The sequence below is a fragment of the Heliconius melpomene genome, chromosome 1 (genome assembly GCF_056956725.1).
Source record: "Heliconius melpomene rosina isolate 202511_hmr_F chromosome 1, ASM5695672v1, whole genome shotgun sequence".
NCBI classification, from domain to species: Eukaryota; Metazoa; Arthropoda; class Insecta; order Lepidoptera; family Nymphalidae; genus Heliconius; species Heliconius melpomene.
Genome location: NC_140389.1, coordinates 16,998,653 through 17,023,920, shown reverse-complemented (window position 1 = coordinate 17,023,920; position 25,268 = coordinate 16,998,653). Strand labels below are relative to the sequence as shown.

Sequence of the window (25,268 nt, the reverse complement as noted above, 5' to 3'; positions counted from 1 at the left end):
ATTATATAAATATTTTTGTTAACTATAAATAAATATAAGAACACGCCGAGAACATAATTGTCGTTTTATTGCAGGTTAAAATAAAACAAAACAAATAAACACCAAAATAACATTTATTCAGTTATAATAACATTTGGCTAGATTTGTACCTACAATAGCGTGTTTGACACTTAATTGTTAAATAAATACAATATGTACAACGTACAAAGACTACTGTAGACATCGACCGAGGCATTTCTTCATAGAAATTAATTATTGATACGGGAATATGATCACTATTCAAACATAAGGCGAGTTTTAAAGATGATTTACATTACAGTGCCCTATCCTATCTCATAATCATGTATCATAAATATTCTTATAGGTTTTTGGGTGGGTTTAGGTGATTGGAGCGAACAATATGAATACTCTCATTGTTTCTCATATAAAAATATTTTTAACAGACTGAAATCGGACAGAGAACAAACCGTGACTGTCACTATAATGTGTATCCGCCCTTAATGTAAATGAAGTCATGAATAAATGAATGAAGGTATATCACAGAAACTTTCGGTACTGTATTAAAAAGAAAGGAAATTCCTTTTACAAGAACACATTTTTTGTTAAAAAAGGGAAAATCACTTTATACATATTAAGTTGAGAAATAAAAAAAGTACAATTATAAAATTTAAGAAATGCTTCTTTCTATAATTCAAATGTTGATCTGTTTCTTTACCTATAAATAATAATTTCCTTCATTGAAAATAACTTCAAAAGTACTATCGTTTATAAAAGCGGCAGATATACCAGAAGGCTAAATAGATTTAAATTCAAGACGGAATTGCGGATTGATTTTTATATTACTTAAATCGATTTAAAAAAACAGATACAAGTCTACAATACATTTTGTGAATAATTTTTCCCCGTTACTTGTCATTTGTACATTTAACGGTTTAAATTTCCATATTCTACAGTGAAACGGTCAACTTCCGCCCTAATTCGTAATTACTCACGTTATTTAAGTGAAAAGAGAAAGGAAAATGTAATTCCTAAAAAAGATTCTTCGTACAATTGCAACGAAATTGATGGATTGTAACAAATACAAGAATTTTAAAAATAAAGGCGGAAAATACTTGACAACCAATGCATCGGCGTAGTATTGCCGGACTTCAGATTTTTTTCTGCTGTACCCTGAACACAGCAGGGTAGTCTGAAGGAACCTAATGTTAAGGCAGTCCATTGCCCATTTATCGCCGAATTCTAAAAGCATTGCTAATTTTACCTCGACACCGGAGAGAAAAAATCGAAATGGAATGAAATATTAAATATTTCATTTCTTCAAGTGGGAATCTAATTCGCAGCCCACGTTTACAGTCACACGCTTGTGCCCCCACGCGACGACTGGCTTCCAAATAAAAATAAAGTCTGGTAAAATTTAAAAAAATACAAAAAATCTGTTAAAAAGATCATCTTGTCTCTAGATACGCCTAAGAGCCTACACCGTAACAATGGCTAATCCGCCACTGGCTATTCTAAAGTTCAATAGGTATTGTAGTTACCCAAACCAAAAACCACATACTCCTTGATCTCATATTTAAAATTCCTTTGGTAAAATTTTATACGTCTTTCTTAAAGTCAAAGTGATTCTTCTTTCTATAAACCTCTGTATTTACACTTTTTAAAGAAAAAAAGTAAATACAATCTCCTTTTATCGATAGATTTTTTACAGTCATAAGAAATATCTACATAACTATTATATAAATACATTTTAAGTTTTATAAAGAAATAACAAAGAAATGCATGCTTAGCTATAGCTAAGGTATACCTAGATACGTCAATTAATATTTAATTGCCATTGACAATTGTGACAAACTTAATGAGTCTTAGTCGTCGAGTGTTACAAAAAAGAATTATAAAATTGTAAATGCATTGGCACCTATTAAGAAGCTCTACGTTATATTTAAAAGCATGAAAAGTAAATTTCAACTAGTTTTTTGAAACAATTTTATTTAACTATAGATTAAGGAACTGGGAAATGATTTTTGTATATTATTAAAACACATAATCATCTCTGTATACTTTTTAGAAAACATATTAAAAAATATATGTAGAGGCTCTTGGAAAGCGTCCAAGTGCAAGTCCACTAAGCCATACATTCAAGCTACGTCGAAACTCTTATACGGTTGTTACAATTTATTTATGTTGTTATAATCTCTATAGGGATTTTTTATAAATTTTCTTCCCTAAGTATGAAATTTCAAAAATTTTAAGAGCATGTATAGAGTTTAAAAGTTTTTATAAAAAAGGTTTTTTTTAGGAACATTGGTTCGGAATTTATTTTTAACTAATATTTATTATATTATTTAAATATGGCGTTTCTTTAAGCTACAACACAAACAGATAAATATTTTAAATACAAAATATACATATGTAGCTAAATCTACTAGCACTACTTAGTAGTTTTGTAAAATAAAGGATAAACTTAAGTAAAATAAAAATCGAGGCATTTTTGAGATTTCAATACATACATCTAAGAAAATTAGAATATTACTTTATAAAACAACATTACGTGTTGTAAATAAACACAGTAGTATAGAAACAGATAGTTTATATTATACTTAAAACTAAAACTAAGTTCTACATACAGGGAGGACATCACTACACCTGAAATAGAAGAAATAATATTATAAAATTACAAAAGTAAGAAAAAAAATAATATGGCATATTTAATATCGATACATTATTTCTTTTTTTCTGCTTCACACTGTATCCCGTAGCAGGGAAAGCTAAGGAAACCTAGTGTTAAGACACTCTCCACATTTTCTGCCGAATTTTTCGAGGCATTGCGTTTCGAGTGGCGAAACTCAACGCGAGCGAAGAATGAAAATATTAACAAATAATAATTCATTCCCTCGATTGTAGATCGAACCCACAACAGTCATTTACAGTCACACCCTTGTGCGCCTGCGAAACGATATACCATTTATTTATAAATTTTGTAAAATATTTTTTGCGTTCAAATTTTTATGATCCTTTCCTACTAATAATACTACTACTACTACTACTGCAACAACACTTTAAAAATTTTAAAAATATTTAATTTCTTTTATTTTTTGTACTTACTCAAATAACGAAGTATATTACTTTATTTTCATTCTTATTCGTCATCATAAATAAAAAAAAACATTATAAAACAACTAAACTAAGCTGACCTTATTAAAAAGCCAGCACCTCCCATCATTTCCCAGCACCGCCCACATCTTCCCAGACACTTTTGCATTTCCCCGCACCCCCCCAGCTTCCCCCAGGAGATTCGTGGCGTGTCGGGGGTTATGTGGAGGAGTTAGTAGAGGCGCTTGAGTTGCTCGTAGGTAATGAAAAAAATGATATTCCAGGGCCCCATCCGCAGCCATGTCGGTATGAACCCTTTATAGAGCGCTAGGAAGCCCTCGTTGCGGACTGTCTGGAAATTGGATTAGCTCATTGAAGATAATGACATCGTAAAACAGTTGGTAGAATCTGGGTCAATAAGTATTACGACACACAATTACGATTTTTTACGACACTTTCCACCTAAATTTGAGACATTTCGTGTTGAATGACGGAACTTAACAGCGCAGTTTATCTAGTAAGACAATGTAAAAAAAAAAATCTATTACTAGCGGACGCGCGCAGCTTCGCTTGCTTATTTAGGGGTGATTTCTAATAAACCACGAAACATATGTTTAATTAAATATTTTTAAGAGTCTAAATTTCAAATTTTATAAAAATCGGTGGCGATTTAAAGATTTTTCCATACAAACTTTCAACCCCTTAGGGGGTGAATTCTAGAAAACCATGAAACACATGTTCAATTAAATATTTTTAAGAGCCTAAATTAAATTTTATAATAATTGGTGCCGATTACAAAAAAATTCTATATAAACTTTCAACCCCATATTTACACCCTTAGGAGGAGAATTCTAGAAAACGATGAAATACGTGTTCAATTAAATACTTTTATAGATCAAAATTTACAATTTTATAGAAATCGGTGTCTATTTAATTTTTTTTCCATACAAACTTTAACTCCTATTTCACCCCTTTCGGGTTAAAATTTTTCAAAATCCCTTCTTAGTGGATGTCCAGATTACGAAAGTAAACATCTGCCCAAATTTCACGTTTCTACGCACAGCGGTTACGGCTGTGCGCGCGTCTTACCTCAGTCAGTGAGGACAAGTCCTTTTATATATATAAGAACTAGTGAACCCGAACGCGGCTACGCCCGCTTGAACTATAAGAATATTTATTAAATATATTTATGAAATTATTTACAGTTTTAAATAGAGAGATGCGTTAACTTTGCAAGTGGTTGCTTAGCAACGACGGTTGTTATTAACATGGCGGAATAAATTGTATGTAAAATAATAAATATTTTAATATATTGGTATCTATCGAAAATATTACAAATATGAGAAAAAAAAGTATGCTATGTTCATCCCGGGACCCTCAAGTATCTCTATATGAGTATTTTATCTCAATTAAATTAGCGATTTGGCCCTGATTGCGTAAAAGACAGACAGACAGACAAACAGAGTTACTTTCGAATTTATAATATAGGTATGGATAAGATACATATTTACCTGTACAAAACAATCTATAGTCCCTTTATATATTTTTTCATGACTTTTCGCTATGTGATCCTTGACCTTCCTTTGGTTCATTAACCTTGTCTGTAATAAGAAACAAATATTTTAATATAATCATATTATACAAGTATTTACAGTTGTGCATAAGTTTATTTCAAAAACCATACGGCACGGCTATCTAAGAAAACGCTCACACACACACACAATTTTTTTCGACTTCCTTGTTATTTCGAAGAAATAATTCAAATAACAATTATTGAAAAGACAAATAGACATTTTATAAAAAGACCTTTTTTTTTAATATAAAAAAAATACGTAGCGATATTTCAACTCGCGCCTCTTGGAAACGTTATAATTAGCATAAGCAATCTGTAAACTGCTGCAACTCACCCGTATAACGTCCAAAGGGGTGCTAGCTACCGCACTTCCCAAACTGGCCAACAAACTCGACACCAAATGATTTAAAGGCACGTCTCCCAGAGGGACCATGAGTCTCCGTTTGCACGCGTCGTAAACTGGCAGCTCTACGGCCGCTATGAGGGCCGCCCTCTGTGACGTCGGCCCTACGCCCCTCCACAACCCTCTAGTGCCCTCCAGTTGGTATATTTCTATGAAACATCGCACTAGGTTACGTTTTTCGTCGCCTACCTGAAAAAGATATTTTTTTATTTCGTAGTTTCTTTCATTTTACATATTCCTCATTTAGACATTATGAACGTAAAGGTCCTCTTCCTCCTTAATAAGTCACTAATCTGTTCTTTATTTTGCTGAAATATTATAACATTGTTGAGTCGCGGAACTCAACGCCGTAAGTTTCGTTTACCATATCAACAAAGACAATCATAAATCTATAAATAATTTCAAAAATTTACACCGACTTATACATATACCTGTCAATACGTCTATTGCACCTCCACAAATGCGCAAATACATTACAAAATATAAACAACACCTGTTCAGAATGTTTTGTCAACATTCTATGTGGGATCTATTAATAAATACATACATATTTACTAAACTTGTTACATAGAATGTATTATTGTTTGTTCGAATAAAGATTAGCATTTTAAACTACTTATTTAAATGTTTTCGTTTTGAATACACACAAAAAAATATTGAAAATTTGTATAAAAAGTCAGATCGTAGGAATGGTAGCTATTTTTTCACGGATCGATCGGCTTCAATTCCATTATATTTATGTTCAAATTAATTATTTAAATATTGTACAATACATTTTTTTTTATGGAAAAAGGACAAGGCAAACGAGCGTTCGGGTCACCTGATGATGATCACCGCCGCCCACGACCCCGTACAGCACCAGAGGAGCTACAGGTGCGTTGCCGGCTTTTGAGGTGGAGATAGACGCGCTTCGTGAAGGTACCCATATCGTACCGATCTGGACACACTGCTTCGGTGGCGCGTGGAAGGAAATTTCTACGAAACCGCACAGTAGTGGAGTGCCACGTATCCAGGTGGTGTGGATGGTATTTACATATTAAAATAAGTATGATAACATTAGTGTAGCCCAAATACTTTATGAAGTTTCCGAACAGACGTTTGAGTCAAAGTCACGCTATACATAAGTACAGTCGTGAGCATAATATTCAGATATAGAAACTGGCGGAGTAGATAACACTTAGCGTCGTGTCCTACTGTACTCGAGTGTTGTGATCGGGCTCACGGGGTAACGGTGCGGTATGACCGGGGGTGTCTCTATGGCGGTATTTAAAATGCGCGTTCCGTACAAGAGTCCGCGCTTAACTCCGGTAATTCATACAGTTCTTGTTGGGCTATATTTTAATTTATACCTCTCCTTCAAGGAGAGATTCACTAAAATATATTCAATACAGCATCATTCATAACAACGTAAATAAAATCTAGATATAATTAAAATATTAGCCAATATTCAATATACTTAGGTATATTTCAAACATAAATAATCACAGTATAGTCAAGGTTACTAACCTTAACACGCTTGCGAGCGTGACAAAGAAACAAGATAACATTATACTTATGTATATAAAACAATTATTTTATTATAATCATGTCTGTCATAAATTCTTGTGCAGCTATGACTTGCATGAATTGCGGCGTTTAATTCCGCCACTCAATGCCAAATTTCTCGAAATGGAGGCGAAAACTGAAAAACGAAGTGTAACACTACCTTCTTTCTGCTTAACCTGCTATACACTGTTGACACTCGGCGGACCCAAACCGGAACCTCTCTAAGAACATAATCTTGACACAGGACAGAGACATCATCAATCATTTTTGATAATAATGGGGATTAACTCCATATTTAATTTAATCAACCAAATGTTATTTTATACAAAGTTATTTCAGTCCATTAATTCCATTTAACTGGCGTTTTTTTGTTTCACGCATCTTTCACATGTAAAGATAATTTAAACTCTATGATTCTATAACTCAGATCAGAGAAGTATTTTCTCCAGCCCTCCCACGAAAAACAGATTGACTTTTTTAAGCTGATGGTTCGATCGCTATTTTTCGCCCAATTTCCGAGACATTGCGTGTTAAATAACGGATGTCAACGCTTTACCTATCAAAACGGAGAAATAAAAATCATTTAAATATAATTGTTCTATAAGTAGGGATCGAATCCACAACCATCGCGTAGTAAGGTTACTAACCGTAACCTATAGTTAAACGCCATCAAACAGCCATTGCGCCACGACGGCCTTTATCCATACCTATATTATAAATTCGCAAGTAACTCTGTCTGTCTGTCTGTCTTTTACGCAATCAGGGCCAAACCGCTAATTTAATTGTGATAAAATACTCATACAGAGATACTTGACGGTCTCGGGGTGAACATAGGATACTATTTTTTCTCATATTTGTAATATTTTCGATATATACCAAATAATAAAATATTTATTAATTTGACATACAATTTATTCCGCCATGTTAATAACAACCGTCGTTGCTAAGCAACGATTTGCAAAGTTTGTTGTTAGAAAACGTCACCCAAAATAAGCTTGCTTAACGCATCTCTCTATTGAAAACTGTAAATAATTTCATAAATATATTTAATAAATATTCTTATAGTTCAAGCGGGCGTAGCCGCGTTCGGGTCCACTAGTATTTATTATGAATTAGCTAAAACGTCAGTTTTTAATGTATGGATATTGCCGTTAATCCAACCTGAGGCAGGTACTATCGTGTTATTAGAATACGACAGTAATTCAGATTAGAAAATAAATAATCGTGAAACTATAGCATCGTTAGTTTTTAGATAATATAATTAACAGCCAAATGTGTATTCTCTTAGTTTCAGTCAGATTGTGTGATATGACATTTGGCACCGCTTCGAATGAGTAATTAATATCTAAGGGTTTTGGAAGATATTTTAGTTGTTTTTTTTTATTTCTTTAATAATTTATGTATTTATTATTTGTAGATATTTTTAATTTTGTTACATTTTCATTTCTATTTCATGTTCCTTTAAAAAAACCTTCATCGTCCTAGGAATTAGTCTAATTGTACGAGAAGGATGTGAATTCGAATTAAAAAATTCTCTAATACGCAATATGGAAAGTACATAACGCCGTCTATGCGCTGTGATCCTGTATACGTAATAAGTATAATGTAAACAATAACAACTAACTAATAACACATATTAACACGGCAAGTTAAACAGTGCTTGTAGAAATACGTTATAATCCATAATCATTACATGACTATAGATTTCTAAATGTAAGAAAATTAAAAATGACGTAGTTTTGGCAACAGCCACAGTTTAAAGCGGATCACCAGACGCTCTCATTACTTACTACAAACGTAAATAATAATCAGTTCATACTATAAACGAAAGACATAAAAAAAATGTTCGTTTTCCTTCTGTATATCAGCTATAAATAAAAAAATCAGCTTCACTCTGTATCGCGCACACAGCAGGGTAGGCAGATGGAACCTAGTGTTAAGACACCCCGTTCCCCACTTTCTGCCGAATTCTGGAAGCATTGAGTGTTGAGTGGCAGAACTTAACGCTGCGCTTTGCCTCGACACCATAGCGAATAAATATTGCACTTCCTCGAGTGGGGATCGGACCCACAACGGCCTCGTCATGACGGACATATATATAAGTAATTTGATATAAATAATCTTTGAAACATATAATATAATATGTTTTCTTATTTTGTGGCTAACTACAAAATTAGCAAAGTAGTTTTCTATATCTAGGAGAACAGTGGCACAGTAAAAACACATACTCCGGTTTTGAGTTAAATTGTGCGTATTTTAACTTCGGATAGAATTTGCACATAACAGATAATCTAGTGTCATGTTCTCATATGTGCCGATTGACGGTTGCTTTTAATTGCTGTATGCGTAAAAATAAATAATAATAGTACCTAATCGAATGGAAGTCGACTTCGCGACCATCGACCGCATTCACTGACAACCAACCTGCATCCTGACTTTAAGTACATCGGTGGGATTAGCGATCGCGCTCGACAGGCCGCCCGCGAACGCCGCACAAAAGGTGTTAGTTGCGAGGTGCTCCTTAGTGCCTCCATCTGCCCGTTTCGTCGCCAAATACTTCTTGAGAGAGTAGTAGGTGCCGAACTTGATTGTGCCGTAAGTAGCTTGACGGAGGACTGCTGGCCAAATGCTAAAATATTTTTATTGTTTAAGATTTCATTTTATAATTTAGACAAAAAAAATGTATTACAAACTATTGAATTGAAAAATCAGTTTTAATCAAGTGAAAATTGAAATCATCAGTAAGAAATGAACTGACATATCTATATCTGGGAAACATTGCTTGTTATGTACGAATGTATGTACATTATTACTGGTATAGTAAGTGTTGTGGTGCCGCCACTCAAAACTAAATTATCTTTAGCTATACACAGGAGCTGCATGAAACAAACAGCTGATCCAACAATACATAAATGTTCCATGTAAACAAAAATCACATGTCTTTAACAATTCAATAAACAATCTCCTTGAGTAGATAACAAAATGAAACAATAAAATCATTTCACATTTATATTTACATAACAATGCTAGAACATTCATAACAATAATTATTTAAAGTCAAGACTGTTTAATAAAATAACAACTTATATTTTATTGCTTTAGCAATTATGATGTGTAGGAAAATCTTCAGTTGATGAAAGACCATAAACAAAAACAATCAGCCACACCCTCCATTCAGAAAAAATATGCAATTTTAAAATTAGGCAGAGTATTTTATTCTCTACTTTAACACCATATATTCCATATATAGGGATACCCCTTTGAGGATTAAACCCACAACCATTGGAAACCAAAATAAAATAAAAAATACTTATGTCGCTCCACATTAATGATTGCTACTGGCTAACTACTAGCTAATTATTGAGCACTACAAAAATTTGACTTTAAACATATAACTCCATACATAAGATGACTTTCCAGTATGATCTTTAAAAAAAATTAAAATGGTTGTAAAATCCGAAAATAAACCTCACAGATAATTTCATAATCAAACTTTGTTTAAGTACCTATATAGAAAACATTTTTTTTATCAATAATATAGAGAACTTTATTTTTAAATTTTTTCTGATCTTTTACCATAAAATAAAACAAGTTTTAAGTTATGCAATATTTTTTCTTGATAGAAGATAATTCCCCAAATTTTCCTATTCTACATAGAGATATAAAGATAATAGTATTATGTAGGGATTTAAGTCAGATAAAAAACATAGTTATAGGAGTAGTGTAGATAAGATACATTTATAGTAGTCTATTAAAAGAACTATAAACCAACGAAATATATTTCATGATTCCATCAATAAGTATCCATTGTGGTGAAATGGGATAGCATGTGATGGATTGATGCAATAGACATGGGTTTTTACCCTCCTCGGAGGAATAATTATTTTAATTTCACTGATGTGGCAAAATAAATTGTGGAGTTGAGTTCCACCACTCATCATGCAGTATATTGAAATAAGGTGGAAAGGAGAAAACAGAATTTCTTGACATTAGTTTTCCTGTCCTTGTCCGCTCTTTAAGCATTTGGGATTACCATTATGAAGTAGGCTGTGAAGATGACAAAAAATATTCTAGTCCAAAGTGTTTAGTTATAGATGGTTATGACTTTACTAATGAATATTATCACACTGTTTATATACACTTATCTTAGATTTTTTTACATTTCCCTTTCCCTCTATTTTATAGTAATTTGTTTGTTTATAGTCTATTTAGTTTGCATATTGTTTAAACTATACATCAATCTTTTTTAAGGAATCAAAAAATGTTTTCATTATAACCCTTCTTCAAAGGAAATTAGACTTATCATTTCTGAGGTTACAATCAGAAATTGTGCCACAATATACAATATTAAATTATATAGTTTTATATTAACTTACCCACAATAAAGCGCCTTAACACCTTCCTGCTGAGAAGTCTTCACAAAGCAATCAACCATACCAGTGTATCGTAACTCCACATGTCTAGGATCTATCTTTTGACCCTGAATCTGAAGTCTTGTCTTAGTAGTATCAATTGGAAATGTACCTAATTATGATTTAATATTTAATAAAATAATTAAAAATAATAAAAAATTGAAAATAATATAGCATTAAGACACTATACATAATTAATGTCGCCTTTAAGCCATAAAATAAGAAATAGAAATATAAATAGATAATTAATGTAATGACCATGAACACCAGGTTTACGAAATCGAACGGTTTTATAACTTATTTTTGTATAGGTATTTTAATATTTATTAATCAGAGGTTATAATAAAAGATTTACCAAACTCGGCGACGATCGACGCCAAGCCGCCGTAAATAAACGGTCTCCAATCTCTATCTCCCATCACATGCAAAATTAACTAATACGAAAAACGCCAATTTTATATAATTTCTAAGCGAGCCGGTGCAAGGCTCTTGATGATACCGGATTTTTATAGTTTAGCTTATTAAAGAATCAGACAGAATTAAACGAAACCATTTTTAAGTTAAGTAAACAATTTGTGCCTTTTAAAAGTTCTATATAAATCACGGAAAGGCGGTTTCTAATTTATATTGGAAGATTTACGATTATAATTTATATCCACTTGCACAGTGCACTGGAAAGATCTTTCACTGACAACTGTCAATTGAAATTGAAAACTAGAAGAAATTTGGTAACAGATTAAACTATAAAATAATGAAATGACAGTATTGTATTGTAAACCTGAGATTACTATATCGAACCGTACGCAATAAATAATATTATACTGTATACGGTCGTATGTTTCCCCTTTTTATTATATTTTAAATATTTAAACAACCCTACATCTTGAAAACGTATAAGCTGAGAGAACCTAGGAAATATGTATGAACTGCTTTAGGTGCATTGAACGGTGGTATAATTAATTCATATTATACAAGAGGACGCGCGCAGCTTCGCCTTCTTATTACCACCCCCCTTAGGGGTGAATTCTAATATACCATGAAACACGTGTTCAATGAAATATTTTAAACATTCTACATTTCAAATTTTATAAAAATCTGTGGCGATGTAAAGATTTTTCTGTACAAACTTACAACCCGTATTTCATCCCATTAGGGTTAAAAAAATTAAAATCTCTTCTTAGTGGATGTCCAGATGACGAACGTAAACATCTGTCCAAATTCCACGTTTCTATCATCAGCAGTTACGGCTGTGCATACGTCTTACTTCAGTCAGTAAGACTGAGAACATGTTCTTTTATATATATAGATATACATGCTCGCCAAGTGTCGACCATCACAAACGTCTGCACAAGATGTTTGGCGTGGCTTGCGATGGCTTGCGAGCTTGCCGCCGACATGGATCACAGTTGATTTTAAAACGCAGATTAAAAGGAGCTTACGGCAAGCACCTGCGAGGTGTTCACACGTTGGTGCATATATATCTCACTCATATCTATATTTTAATAATTTACTAAATAAATAATAGAGAACTGTACAATCTACTAGTTTATTTTAATATAAGCTAAATGAAAAAAGTATACGTTTATATGGATGGTAAATGAGCTAAAATATGTAAAAACATTATTCTTCGTGTGTTTATGAGAGGCTGAATTCAATTAGATAATTCAAACCCACATTACAATATAAATTAATACATTTTATTGAACTATACAATTATTACATAATTAAAAAAAACTCTCGATAATTAATTAATTATCGTCTACATTTAAACAAACTATATTTTCACAAAAGTATACTCGAGAAAATTTTATGACGTCTATCATAATAGAGACTAGTGAGCTTTATTATTAAGTATATATTTGCATAAAATGATTGCGCAATAGAAATCTTATATTTTAATAATATTACTAAAACAAAGTAATTTCGAATTTTTTTTAATTTAGAGAAACAATCTTATATAACAAGAAATTTATATAATCTACTCAAATCTTATTAACATATCCCATGTCAGTGTCACAACATGACAGTGTCAGAATCTGATATCATCTATCTTTGACATGTGTCAATCAATGTGTATTTGTCGGAATTAAGTGCCGTCATTTTCACTTAATTGTTACTTTTATTATATTCACAATATTTACGTATAAGAAGTATTAGAAAAACCCATATAAAATTCATGTAACCTTGCTACCTAACCTTATGTAAGTGATATTAAATGCTATTGACTTGTTGCTTTCTCCAGTTTTAAGCTAATTCTTGAAATTCAATCATATTTAATGAAATTTGCTTGTTGATATTACAATTTATAATTATATACTATAATACTAGTTTAGTCTACAACTAGCTTTCATATAACATATTGTATAAAATAATTATAAATATTTTATTTTTAACAGGTGAAAACTTTCGTTGAGTAAATATGTTTGATCACTTCGCCCAAGGGCCAACGCCCTCTAATGAACCGCCACCACCACAAAAAATACTTAGATTCGACAAGGGCTACATAAAAACGATGCCTGGGATACTTAAAATTATTGAAATAGTATGTATTATTTGTATGTTTAAATAAAATGACTGTAAACACTATGGTTGAGAGATCGATTACCTTTCTCTCGTAACAAAAAAAGCACAACATTGAGTTCTGCTACTTAACACAAAAAGTCTCAAAAATTGGGCAAAAACTGGGAAACATAATGTCTTGATACTAGGTACCCTACCTTGTTATATGCAGTATACACCATCAAGTTTTTACAAAAACCAGTGTATATACCAATGTTTATACATATTTTACTTTTATGTGAATATCATCTTGTTTATTTTCCAGGTGTGCAACATAGTAGGATTTATTTGCATCAAAATATCTTGGGCATGGCTCTCAGCTATTTTCTATAATATATTATACTGGGTAGGAAACATAATAACTGCATTTCTCCTCCTCATGTACACATTCCACTTTGTAGAGAAGTATGATAGATGGCCATGGCTAAAATTTGAATTCTTTTACTGTGGTGTTATGTCGTTGGCTTATATTGTTACATCTATATTTGCTACAACGATTGGTGAAAGCACAGGATATGCTGTTGGGGTAAGTTATAAATCTTAAATTTTAACATTTTTTAACTCTTATTGTAAACTAAGCATAGAAGAAGCCAATTTTCTCTAAATAAAATTAATTTATCTTTTATTTAGAAGAAAACTGACATTGTCTACAGCAGTGGCATAGTATTGGACTACAAAAGTGACAGTTGGGCGATTCCCACTCAGAAAAATGAATTATATGAATTTCTTTGCTCTGATAGTGTCGAATTCTGCCACTCAATACATAATCTCTGAAAATTATATGGTTTATGGAGAATGGAATGTCTTAACACTAAGTTCTTTCTGCCTACACTGGCATAGGCAGAAGTGTAAAAAAATAATGCAATTGCCTCCACTATAGTGTACTATACTGTAATGTTTACATTTTCTACCTTACACATGACATGTTCGAGATTGTTAATAAAAAGCAGCAACAATTTAAACCATTTTTGTAATATGCATTTTTATTTAATATCTTATGTTTTTATATTTCCAGTTCTTTGGATTATGTGCCATTATAGCGTATGGTTTTGATTGCTATCTAAAATATAAGGGATGGAAAAGAGGACTACCACCTCAATAGAACCTATATTTGATGTAGGTTATGTCTTTAGCATTTTATAATTAATTGTTATTATGTTTAAAAGATCCTTTTAAGCCTTTTTTTTAATTAAACATGAATTATAAATATTCAACCAAGTAAGAATACATAAAATAAATAGCTTTCAACCAAAATTTTTTTATTTTAGTTTTGTATAAATTTAATTTTTGAGGTTTTTTTTAAGAACAATCTTTAAAGACCACCTTTTAAAAATGCTAGAAGTACCTATTTAGTTTTAGGTTCTTGGATTTAATTAATTTTGTTTTATTACATTAATGGTTATATGTACAATGCACAAATTTATAATATTTATTCATTATCTGTAAGTAAAATTACTTTTTTATCTTATATACTTATTTTTGTCCATATTTACTTATAGGTACATATATAAGTTTAGAGTTTTACTTATACCAGTATTTCGATATGATTGTGTATGCTAAGGAACTTAATTTTTATATGTTTATAAAATTTTATAGATACTAATTTCATTTAAATAATGTTTGTCAATAATATTTTTAATAGTATACAACATTTTAAAGGTATTCAACATTTTATATAGATATTGAATGTCTATATTTTATAGTACATATTTATAAATTGTAATTTATTTACTTATTGGCAATGTGTGAAATATTACGATTGTGGCACAACTGTTATTGCAACAATTGTGGATTTGATACCCACAACTGACTTCATCTTCTCTGCATGATAATACAGTGCGGGTTTGAGTTCCGCCATTTAACATTGAAAGTCTCGAATGTAAAAAATTGTCTTTCCCTGCTGTATGCAGGATACAAAGTGAAGTTGAAAAAAACATCTATATATTTTTTAAAACAATAAAAACTGTTATATCCTCTTAAATTTCTAAGAATTTATCATGTTGTAAAAAGTGTATAGTATTTTTATATGAAAATTGTGCCTTTAATAGACTGAGATGTTAATCTGTAGATTTAAAGCTTTTTATGTAAGAATTTGCTACCTTTTTTTTATAAAAGTACTTATTGACACAAAATAAAAATTTACACTATTTTCTAAAGAATATTAAGTCTAAGCATGTTTTCTTATAAATAACACTCAGAAGATAGTATATAATAAGGTGCTTTAATTGACTATTTTATGTTATATTCTTTTTTTGTCATATATACAAGAAAAGTTTAGTTAAAGAATTTTGAAAGTTTTTTTAAATCCCTATACAGAAAGATGATTTGTAATGTTTTAATTTTATTATTTTTCATAAGACTTTATTTTTGTGTATATTTCTAATATGATCATTAATTTTGTATGTTAAGCTTTAAGTAATTTTTTTTAGTTCATTTATGTCAAATAATGTTTATGTATGTCTATAGATTTTGCACCCCAGATACTTTTTTAAATTCAAAAGTTGTATTCAACATTTAAAATAAATAAATTTGGAATTTAATATGTATATGCACTATATATTATTTTGTGTTTATATAGTAGAAAAGATACTTTATGTTTCACATAAAAGCTGCTAACTAAATATTATATAACATAATGAAACTTAATATTTTTTAATATATTTATTATCATAAGCTTATTTATTTGTTATTAATTATTATTGTGCATTTTAAATAAAATACAAGAAAATATTTCAAAAGTTTTATTCATTGAAACCATTACATAGCCATAATAAGTCTTGATTATATCAATTTCAACAGATTACACATAATATATGTGGATTTAATTCAATTAAACATATTTTTTAAATAGTAATTAATAGTGTATCAAAGTAATAAAATTTATTTTTAAAAATATTTTTATGTATAAACATTTTTTTGAAACCAAACCACACAACCAATGCATGAACAGATAGAACTGTCTCACTGCTTTAGAACAACTTAAAAGTGCAATTTATACAGTACATTTTTTTTTTATTATAAAGATGAATCAATTAATTGATTTATATTTTCATAGTGATACAACAATGCAGCAATTAGAGTTAACAATAAAAATGCCCAAATAACATAATTATTAAATAATCTTAACATACAATATTAAAACTTACGTTTACAAATCTTATAAGTTTAAATCTATATTTTTAGAAAATTGCTTCTCAACCGTTCATTTGTTATTAGAAAAAAGAACCATGATAAAGATGATGAGGGATGATTTTTTCATATTACATAAATGGTTGAAAAACACTGTTCTAACCATACCATTACATTCATTAAAAAATTGACACAGGCGTGAGCGAGTGAGCGGACGGAAAGTACCTATTTACATACTAGTAATAAATTACAAGATGTGTAAAATGCTTTTTTTAAATATATTTTATACATGTGTATTAATAAAGTTGAGGTGCGAAAGGCAATAAGATCACTTCTAATATTCGGTCAACAAGAAAAAATACGTTCCTTATTTTTACTATTTTGCAAAGCAGATTAGTTTTCTTCTTTCCTGACAAAATATTTTTAGATTTTAATTATAAAATAGTGTTAAGCATTTTTATACTCACCAATAATAATATTCGAAACAGTCGATTTTGATGAGTTTTTCACATCAAGGCATTAGAATTACCAAAACATATTTTTTGGCAATTTGCCTATTAAATAGTTGTAACATAATTCATTTTTGTCGTAAATTTTAAAAAGAGAAAGAAAGTGAATATTTAAATCTCGGTTATTAGAATATATCAATAATTTACAAATATACACTGTTGATCTATTTTGCTTGGGAGGCACAAGGATATTTATATGGTACAATACATTTATCTATAACAGGAAAGTAATTAAACCAAAATATAATAATATTTAAGCTTAGAAAATATTTAAATAATTATAATGGTTACAAATTTAACTTTAATATATTATGTAAGACATATTTTTCCCATTATATAAACAATATAAGTTTTTAATATCATTTTATTATACGATCATCACCCATGAGGCCAATCGCGGCACAATGGTGCGACTGTAAACTTGATATGATGTGGGTTCGATTCCCACTCGAGTAAATAAAATATTTACTATTTCCATTTCCTCGCTCTGGTAACGAAGCCAAGCATGGCATTGAGTTCTCAACACGCAATACCTCCCAAATTCGGCGCAAAGTGAGAAAGAAGTTTCTCAACACTAGTTTCCCCACTGAAAAATATATTATCCATTTAGTTGTAAGTGCGCAAGCATATCTCATTTTTTTTATAAAAGAAATAGATAGTAAGTACCAAACCAAAAAACTTATAAATAGTAGTGTAAAAACTTATAAGAATAGGTGGGTTAAAGTGATATAAGACAGGATTATAAATATATTTATGTACATTACAAAACGCTTATAGAAAAATAAGAAAGCTTGCATAAATAGAAAAATGTAACTTAATTTTATATCAAACGACTACGAAGTCGAAAGACTATTTGTGTTTATTAAAAAGGAAGCATGCATAGTGGTATTTTAAATATTTGGTAAAATTTATGAAATATCTATATTTTTTGTATATACTTTAATTGTTATTTTTATGTTTATACGTTAAGTATTTATTATGCTATATATTTTCTATTTTATTTATAGAACTCATAATAAATTAACAATAACTAATTGTATATACTACAAGAGACTAGAGAAAACTTAACAAAACTATAATATACAAAATTACAAATATACAAAAAAATCGATTTAATAATCGATTTTAAATACACAATCTAACAAGGTCTAAAAAAGTTCTACTTAACGGTAAAATAGCTTATTATAAATACATAAAATATACATTTTGATAGGTTTCTTTATTTTTATTTTAACAGTGAAAAAATGCATTACACAATATCTATGTGGTTTTTTAATCTATATAAAACACCAATTATGGCAGTTATGTTACTTTAAATTAAGCTTTTTACATCAATTTTGCCCAAGTTGTATAAATACTGCAATCTATTCAATATCAATTTTAAGATTAATGTAATAATATGAAAGGTGACTCAGAATTTGAGCAAATCATGGTAAATCTAACAGTTATAATGCAGTGTTCGTATTGAAATTAAGCAAAGTTTCAAATATTAAAAAGTTATCTTATAATTTTATATTCGAACAAAAACTAATGAAAACACGTATATAATGTCATTGTTTTGAGGATGAGTCAAACATAGCAAAGCATAACAAAGCGAACATAAATTCTGTAATTCAATGTCATAATCACACTAAATTACGTAAATTTATGTAAATATTTCGTCAAAAAACTGGAACACACAGGAAAAAATTCAACGACATTTTATATAAATACTATAACCTCTTATTCCTTAAGGTACAGCAGACGGTGTGGTCACAGGAGTCTGCTTAGTTTGAACTCGCGACCCTTGCGCTAGTTCCCCATTCTGGATCGCCCGCGCTTTTAAGAACACATCGAAGCCGTATACCACCATGGCGAGGTAGCCGAAAAACTGTAAAAATATATGGATATGGATGGTAATTCCATATGGTAGTAGTAAGTCTTTACTACTCAAGTTGATCAAATCGATAGCTTGCACAATGTATCTGTGAATTTTGTCTTCACCTCGCAAGCATCTGGCGAGGGGATCTTTTTGTTATCCAGACATTTGTACAAACACCAAAAAAAATCTAAATATTTTAGTATATACCTAAATTAAATACTTTAATATTTTAATAAGTATAAGTATTCCAAACTCAATCCCAAACGTTGTGGGCTTGTGGCGATGCAAGTGACGTCACGCCGTCACGGTCACCTAATGTTTATCTAATCGTCGGCTGCCATTATTTTGCAATATCGTCGTGATAACCATTGTGTTTGACTTTAACCATATATTCATGAAGAAAGTGCTAGTAGGTCATGTTATTATATTAATGTTCAATGTTCCTTATACACGGGGAAGCGTCCTATGAAAAAGTGGCAATTAGGCATCACTTAAAGTATTAGTAATATGTATGTCGAATTCTAATGGAGAAGAATAAGTACTTATGTCAAAGTTAATTCAATTCAAATACACGTTCCACGGGCAATGCGTAAATTAATTAGATATTGGTCTAAATTCCTATATCCATCCTACATATATAGCGATTTTAAATGAAGATTAGGTCAGAAACTTTTAAACTTAAAAATAACTAACGTAACCTACTCTTAAGGTCCACTAAATTTGTAGCTGCGGCGTTAGTTTATAAGTAATTAAAACCCAATAGAAATCTGTATGGTAAAGAAGTTGCAACATTGCCTGTGTGGCGTGTGCCCGAACTTCCCCCATTAATTGCTCTCGTCTAATATACATTACCCGCTGCGCATTAGGTATTTTTTAGAATACCTAGGCTAAGTATAAAATAGGTTCCCATTGTTAAAAGAAATTAAGAAAAATATCGCTCTAATTCTATTTATCTAAGAAGAAATATCTAAAAATGTGACATATCAACTACCCAACAAACTGACAAAAAAAAACACTGTGAGAATACTTAATAGATAACAAACAATTAGGTTTCCTAAAATATTTAATTTACCAATTGGTTTTATATTTTATGACGAGTTCGTTAAAACCATAAAAAGATGCCCTTGCCCGCGTCCTTGCTTCATAATTAAATTAACAACCAATAATTATGACGAATGGTTATTAAGGACATGTATAATTGTAGGTATACCTTAGGCTTATATTGGGGGCGTGGCGCAGCGGCACAGTGTCTGACTATAAGGTCGACGGTTGTTGGTTTGATTCCCACTCGGGAGAAGAAAATATTTTCATTCTCTCGCTATGGTAAAAAGAAAAAACCGGACAAGCGCGAGTCGGACTCGCTAACCGAGGGTTTAGTACAATAGATTTCGTTTCGACAAGACCCTTTCATCTAATACCTCACGTGAACTAGCGGTGGTATTAAAGCCGCCTTTTTAAGGTTATTATTATTAGGATTTTCACAAACGTATAGTTTTTAGATTTTTTCCTGCACTAGTATCTATAGATGCTAGCTGCCAAATTTCATAATTCTGGTTTATTCGGAAGTACCTTATTAATTTTGATTTCCTTTATAGGGTCGAAATATGCGTGTGTTGCAATTTAAGGCACTTATCATTTTTTAGAATTTAGTCACAAATGTAAAGTTTTCAAATTTTTACCTGAACCAAATTTCATAATTCTAAGTCAACCAGAAGTGGTAAGTAGTGAAAAAAGAGTTGTAATAGCTTTTTTCTCCTTTGCGAATCATGAGATATCCTTAAAGATTATTAAAAATTACCTACAATTGATGAACAGAAGCTTGAATAAAGGAAGGTCCTTGTTGACCTTTTTTAATAAGTAATTTGCTCAGTATTGTCACGTTCGCTTTGTAGAAATCAGTTAAGACATACTATACACAGAACGTTTTTTTTAAATATTTTTTTAGAATGGGTATATACTAACGATTCACCATTCAAAACGAAGGTGGATCTGTGAAATAAATATTTTTGATGTTTTGCACATTGCTCACATATATCAGGGTCAGCAGACAGAGAGAGCACTTTCCCCCAAATTGATAGCATTGCGTGATATACTATTGCACCCGGCTCAATTCAAATCTTTCCCCGATCAATTAATAAATATTGAACCCGCGAATACCCCGATTATAATAAAAAACACTATTCCACTGCGTCTCGGCTTCTAACTAGAAAAAATATATAGTTAAAGTTTAATCTCATATCACATTAGCTACGATGACGTTATATAAAACTAATATGAAGTGTACCCAACACTTTCACTACCTCACGACGCTTTATGTATACGATATCACAAACAATTTCTAGTAGAAAAGCAAAGTAATTTTCACATTACATTATCTTCAGATAAGAAGAAAAACCATTTAATTCTTATCTAACGTTACTTTAAAATAATGACTTTTAAATTGTTATACATACAATTGTTTGTTCTAAACTTCCATTTCCTTGACTATTACATAAGATTTACAGATTAACACTAAAATTTAGCAGTTAGTCATTCAGACAATAATTGGATAGTAACATGTTGTTAGTAGCATGTTTAAATTTTGAAAAATCGTTTATTTCTTTCTTGTGCTCACCTGTTCATACTAACAATTATATGGACCAATTCATTTGATTTTTTAAAGAATTTCTTAAAGACAATATATTAAAAACTGATGGAAATTTGTTAATTTTGTTTTTTCCTCTTATCCTGTTTATTTCTCTGTAATAAAAATTCGAACTTAACTCGAATTTATGGGATCTGAACCCATAAGCATTATTCAGTCCAAGATGTCCGAACTAAATCACAATAACATTAAAATAATGTCGTAATTCGTTATTGGATTGTATGTTATCAGTAAAGTACTCATATTCTTAGTATTTACTATTTAGTCATGTTTTTGTTATGGTATTTATTGAGAATATTTTTCTCATTCACGAAATAATATTTGTTTCTAAAACAATACATGTATTACTATGAATTACGTAATTGTAACTTGACTAAGCTTAGCTTCACACTATATCCCTAGTGGGGTAGTCAGAGAGAACGGAGCGCCAAATGCTACGGCCTCTACATACCTCTTTCGCCTTATCCACTATCACCAACCCCTTCATACGTGTCCTCCTCCATGTGACCCACATTTATAATAAATAGAACAATAATATATAGAAACTGACTGTAATCATGAAAGGTGCTAGGACTAAAGAACTATTTTATTAAGGCAAAGGACAGAGATGGGTTTTGCTCATAAACAAATAATATCCCCAAAACTAGATTCTAAGTACAAAACAGAGTGTATTAAAACTAGTGTTCCTGCCTACACTGCTATATGTGGGATATAGCATGAAGGTAGAAAAATAAGTTTAATTCAACATTTTTGTATCAACTTACCCCAGCAGCAGAATATCCAGCTGAACCGAATGCTACTACAATAGTTGAAGAGATCAAGTTCAAAAACGCAAGGATCCCACAACCAATCATTTCCACTTTATACCACATAAAGTTATGGTATTTTTCCACTATGTGAAACAGATACATCACAAGCAATGAAAAACTAAATATAAGTCCCATATAGGCTACTATGTTAAAGTAGACTCCTCGGCCATTCGACCAAAATGCTGATGAATGTATGCATATGAAACCTAATAAATTAAGTATCTGTGGACAAGTGCAAAATTAATAAACAAATTATTCAGAAATTGATATTTATATAAATTGATATTTATATAAACTAATATATTTTATTGATAGAAATAAAATATATTAGTTTCAATAAAAAAAATGAATTATTTAGAAATCTGAAACAATTTAGTATAATTTTCTGTTAAAAATATAAACCAACTTTTTTTTCCAACTCTGAAATTTTTTACCAAATCAAAGAGACAATAACAATCACTTTAAGTCTATAAAATATTTTCCTAAGATTTTTTTTATATAACAAACTGAATTTAATAAGGCAGTTCATAAACATATATTAAACTTAACTCAATATCTTCCTTAGGGTTAATTGAGAGAAGCTAAGATTACAAAATTCCATTTCCCTTGTACCACCCAATTTTTTAAACATTGTGTCTGAAGACCACTTTCTCTCTAACACAGCAAAGAAGTTAAAAAACTTAAATAAGAATCATTCCTCAAGTAGAAAAACACATCTGATGAGTCAATAATGGGGCACTGTCCAGCAGCATAACAGTCTTAAAATTAATATATAATAATAATAAATATTATAGAGCAACAATACTTACAATAACAACTGCTTTAACTATTCCTGGAATAGTTTTAATATAACTAGAGTCAAATCTGATGTCTGTCCTAAATATCACATTTGTTGATCCCATACTTTGTGGAGAATTTTGTGTTTGTGGTGATGCCATTTTTGTTTACTAAAAAAATAATTTTAAAATTTATAAATTTGTAAGTTTGTTACTTTTAAAACAATATTGGCCAGTTAAAAAATATAAAAAATATTACTTACATAATATTATTCGTATTATATATAAAAAAATAATACAGATTCTGCGTCTTTAAACTAGCAGTGAGATAATAGATTCGAGATAAGGTTGTAGTCACCGCGTCTCCTTGACACAATATTACGAACCAATACCGAAATGTGTTAAATGCATCTCTGAGTCATATATTTAAATAGCAAGCCATGATTTGTTTACGGTGTTTACTATCAACCAACGCGATGATTACCCCATTGTACTTCACGGTTATCGGAAAATGTGAAAAGAAACTATCCTCATTTCTTGTAAATTTATCTTATAGTTTTCATATTTAACTTAAACAATTTATCAAGCGAGCCGCTTATTTAAATAAATAATATCACTCAGTAAACAATACAATTTCCTACGACCTCTGAATTTCAACGAACATCAATTTTTGTGTCATATTCATGTACCGTAACTGTCAAACGTCAATTTGACGTACAGTGATATGAGGAACCGACAAATAGCTAATGATATAGTTGGGAGACTTCTGTGCTACAAATGTCAACTGTCAAATATAGTACTGCAATGTGTCATTGTCACTGTCAATATCAAAATGCCCGCTCTTTTCATTTTGTTATTATGTTACTAATTTAAGCGGGAAGACATATTTGGCCCTCATATACTTGAGGTTACACGTGTTGTAGTCGATGTGATTTGTTACTAGGTTGTTAATAGCTCATTATTAGCAAGTTATAAAGTAATTTAAATGTTTTAATTAATAAATATTGTGAATTGGTTAAAAGAGCAGCTATAATTAACACTGAGTAAATACCTATATGTGTTTTCGAATGTTGTTGGTGTTTTATATAGGTTTCTAGTTATTTAAACTTCAGTTTATAGTTATTTTGATTTTTAATAAATAAGATTGTATTTGTAACAATAGTGTTGTATAGTTTTCTTTTGATATTTCACTTCTGAAACCTAATTATATATATTTAACTTTATTTGACAAAATGCTTATCGTTATTAGTTATATAATATAACTAATAGAGACAATAAATGTGTAAAATATTATACATTTTTTTTAAGTAAGAGAATCAGTTTCTTTTTAAATATAAATATCATAAGGCATTTAAGTTTTGCGTTAAATGAAACTGGCACTTATATTAATGTTCGGTAATACGATAGTGTTCGTAAGTTAATAATTTTGTTATAATACTTTAAATAAATATGATTAATTCGCATACAATATTCAACTAGAAAAATACTTTTGTTTTTTATAAAAAAGAATAATTACTTTGAATATATTCAGAAAAGTAAAAAAAATACTAACATTTTATATGGTGTATCGAATTGGATAATTAAACAAACATTTCGGAGTGGGTGGAGAGAGGCAGTAGTGGTGTCAAAATTGTCATAACTATTAAATATAGTCACATATTATTTTAAAATATAGTGATAAATAATTTTATTATATTAATTTATTTGTTTAAATATAAGGACCAAAAGTTCACGAAAGTTTTTTTAACGGTGAAAAAAGTGAGTAAACATTATAATACTTTTAGTTTACGACGTAGATATAAAATTTCACTAACCCATGTGTATTGCTCAATAAACGCTATTTTAGGACGTGACGACCTAATGTTTCAATGAAATAATCACACCGGTTTGAAAATATGTATTCGTAACATAAGAAACTCCAAGTTATAATTTATGTACTATTGTTTACTGTCAAAGTT

At 30.3% G+C, this 25,268-nt stretch overlaps 3 protein-coding genes across 4 annotated transcripts; 1 reads left to right on the top strand and 2 right to left on the bottom strand.

Moving 5' to 3' along the window:
• Positions 1-95: 95 nt before the first annotated feature.
• Positions 96-11,739, bottom strand: Bmcp (uncoupling protein Bmcp mitochondrial). Its single transcript, XM_085194171.1, has 7 exons — positions 11,379-11,739; positions 10,988-11,135; positions 9,036-9,240; positions 4,998-5,255; positions 4,602-4,691; positions 3,192-3,442; positions 96-2,643 (listed from the first exon to the last, which is right to left on the bottom strand). The coding sequence occupies exons 1-6, from the start codon at positions 11,440-11,442 to the stop codon at positions 3,323-3,325; spliced, it is 885 nt and encodes a 294-aa protein (XP_085050297.1). The 5' UTR covers positions 11,443-11,739; the 3' UTR covers positions 96-2,643; positions 3,192-3,322.
• A 1,326-nt stretch (positions 11,740-13,065) lies between these two features.
• LOC146541815 (proteolipid protein 2-like) lies at positions 13,066-17,861 on the top strand. 2 transcript variants are annotated; one of them, XM_085194108.1, is made up of 4 exons: positions 13,066-13,224; positions 13,420-13,565; positions 13,848-14,108; positions 14,598-17,861. In XM_085194108.1, exons 2-4 carry the CDS (start codon positions 13,443-13,445, stop codon positions 14,682-14,684), a joined length of 471 nt encoding a protein of 156 aa, XP_085050234.1. In that variant the 5' UTR covers positions 13,066-13,224; positions 13,420-13,442; the 3' UTR covers positions 14,685-17,861. The 2 variants fall into 2 exon arrangements, with proteins under 2 accessions (XP_085050234.1, XP_085050225.1); XM_085194099.1 differs by lacking the exon at positions 14,598-17,861 and adding an exon at positions 14,213-14,573.
• LOC146541814 (uncharacterized) lies at positions 16,309-24,570 on the bottom strand. The gene is made up of 4 exons (XM_085194089.1): positions 23,574-24,570; positions 23,344-23,481; positions 22,490-22,756; positions 16,309-19,090 (listed from the first exon to the last, which is right to left on the bottom strand). Exons 2-4 carry the CDS (start codon positions 23,470-23,472, stop codon positions 18,950-18,952), a joined length of 537 nt encoding a protein of 178 aa, XP_085050215.1. The 5' UTR covers positions 23,473-23,481; positions 23,574-24,570; the 3' UTR covers positions 16,309-18,949.
• Between the last annotated feature and the right edge of the window lie 698 nt (positions 24,571-25,268).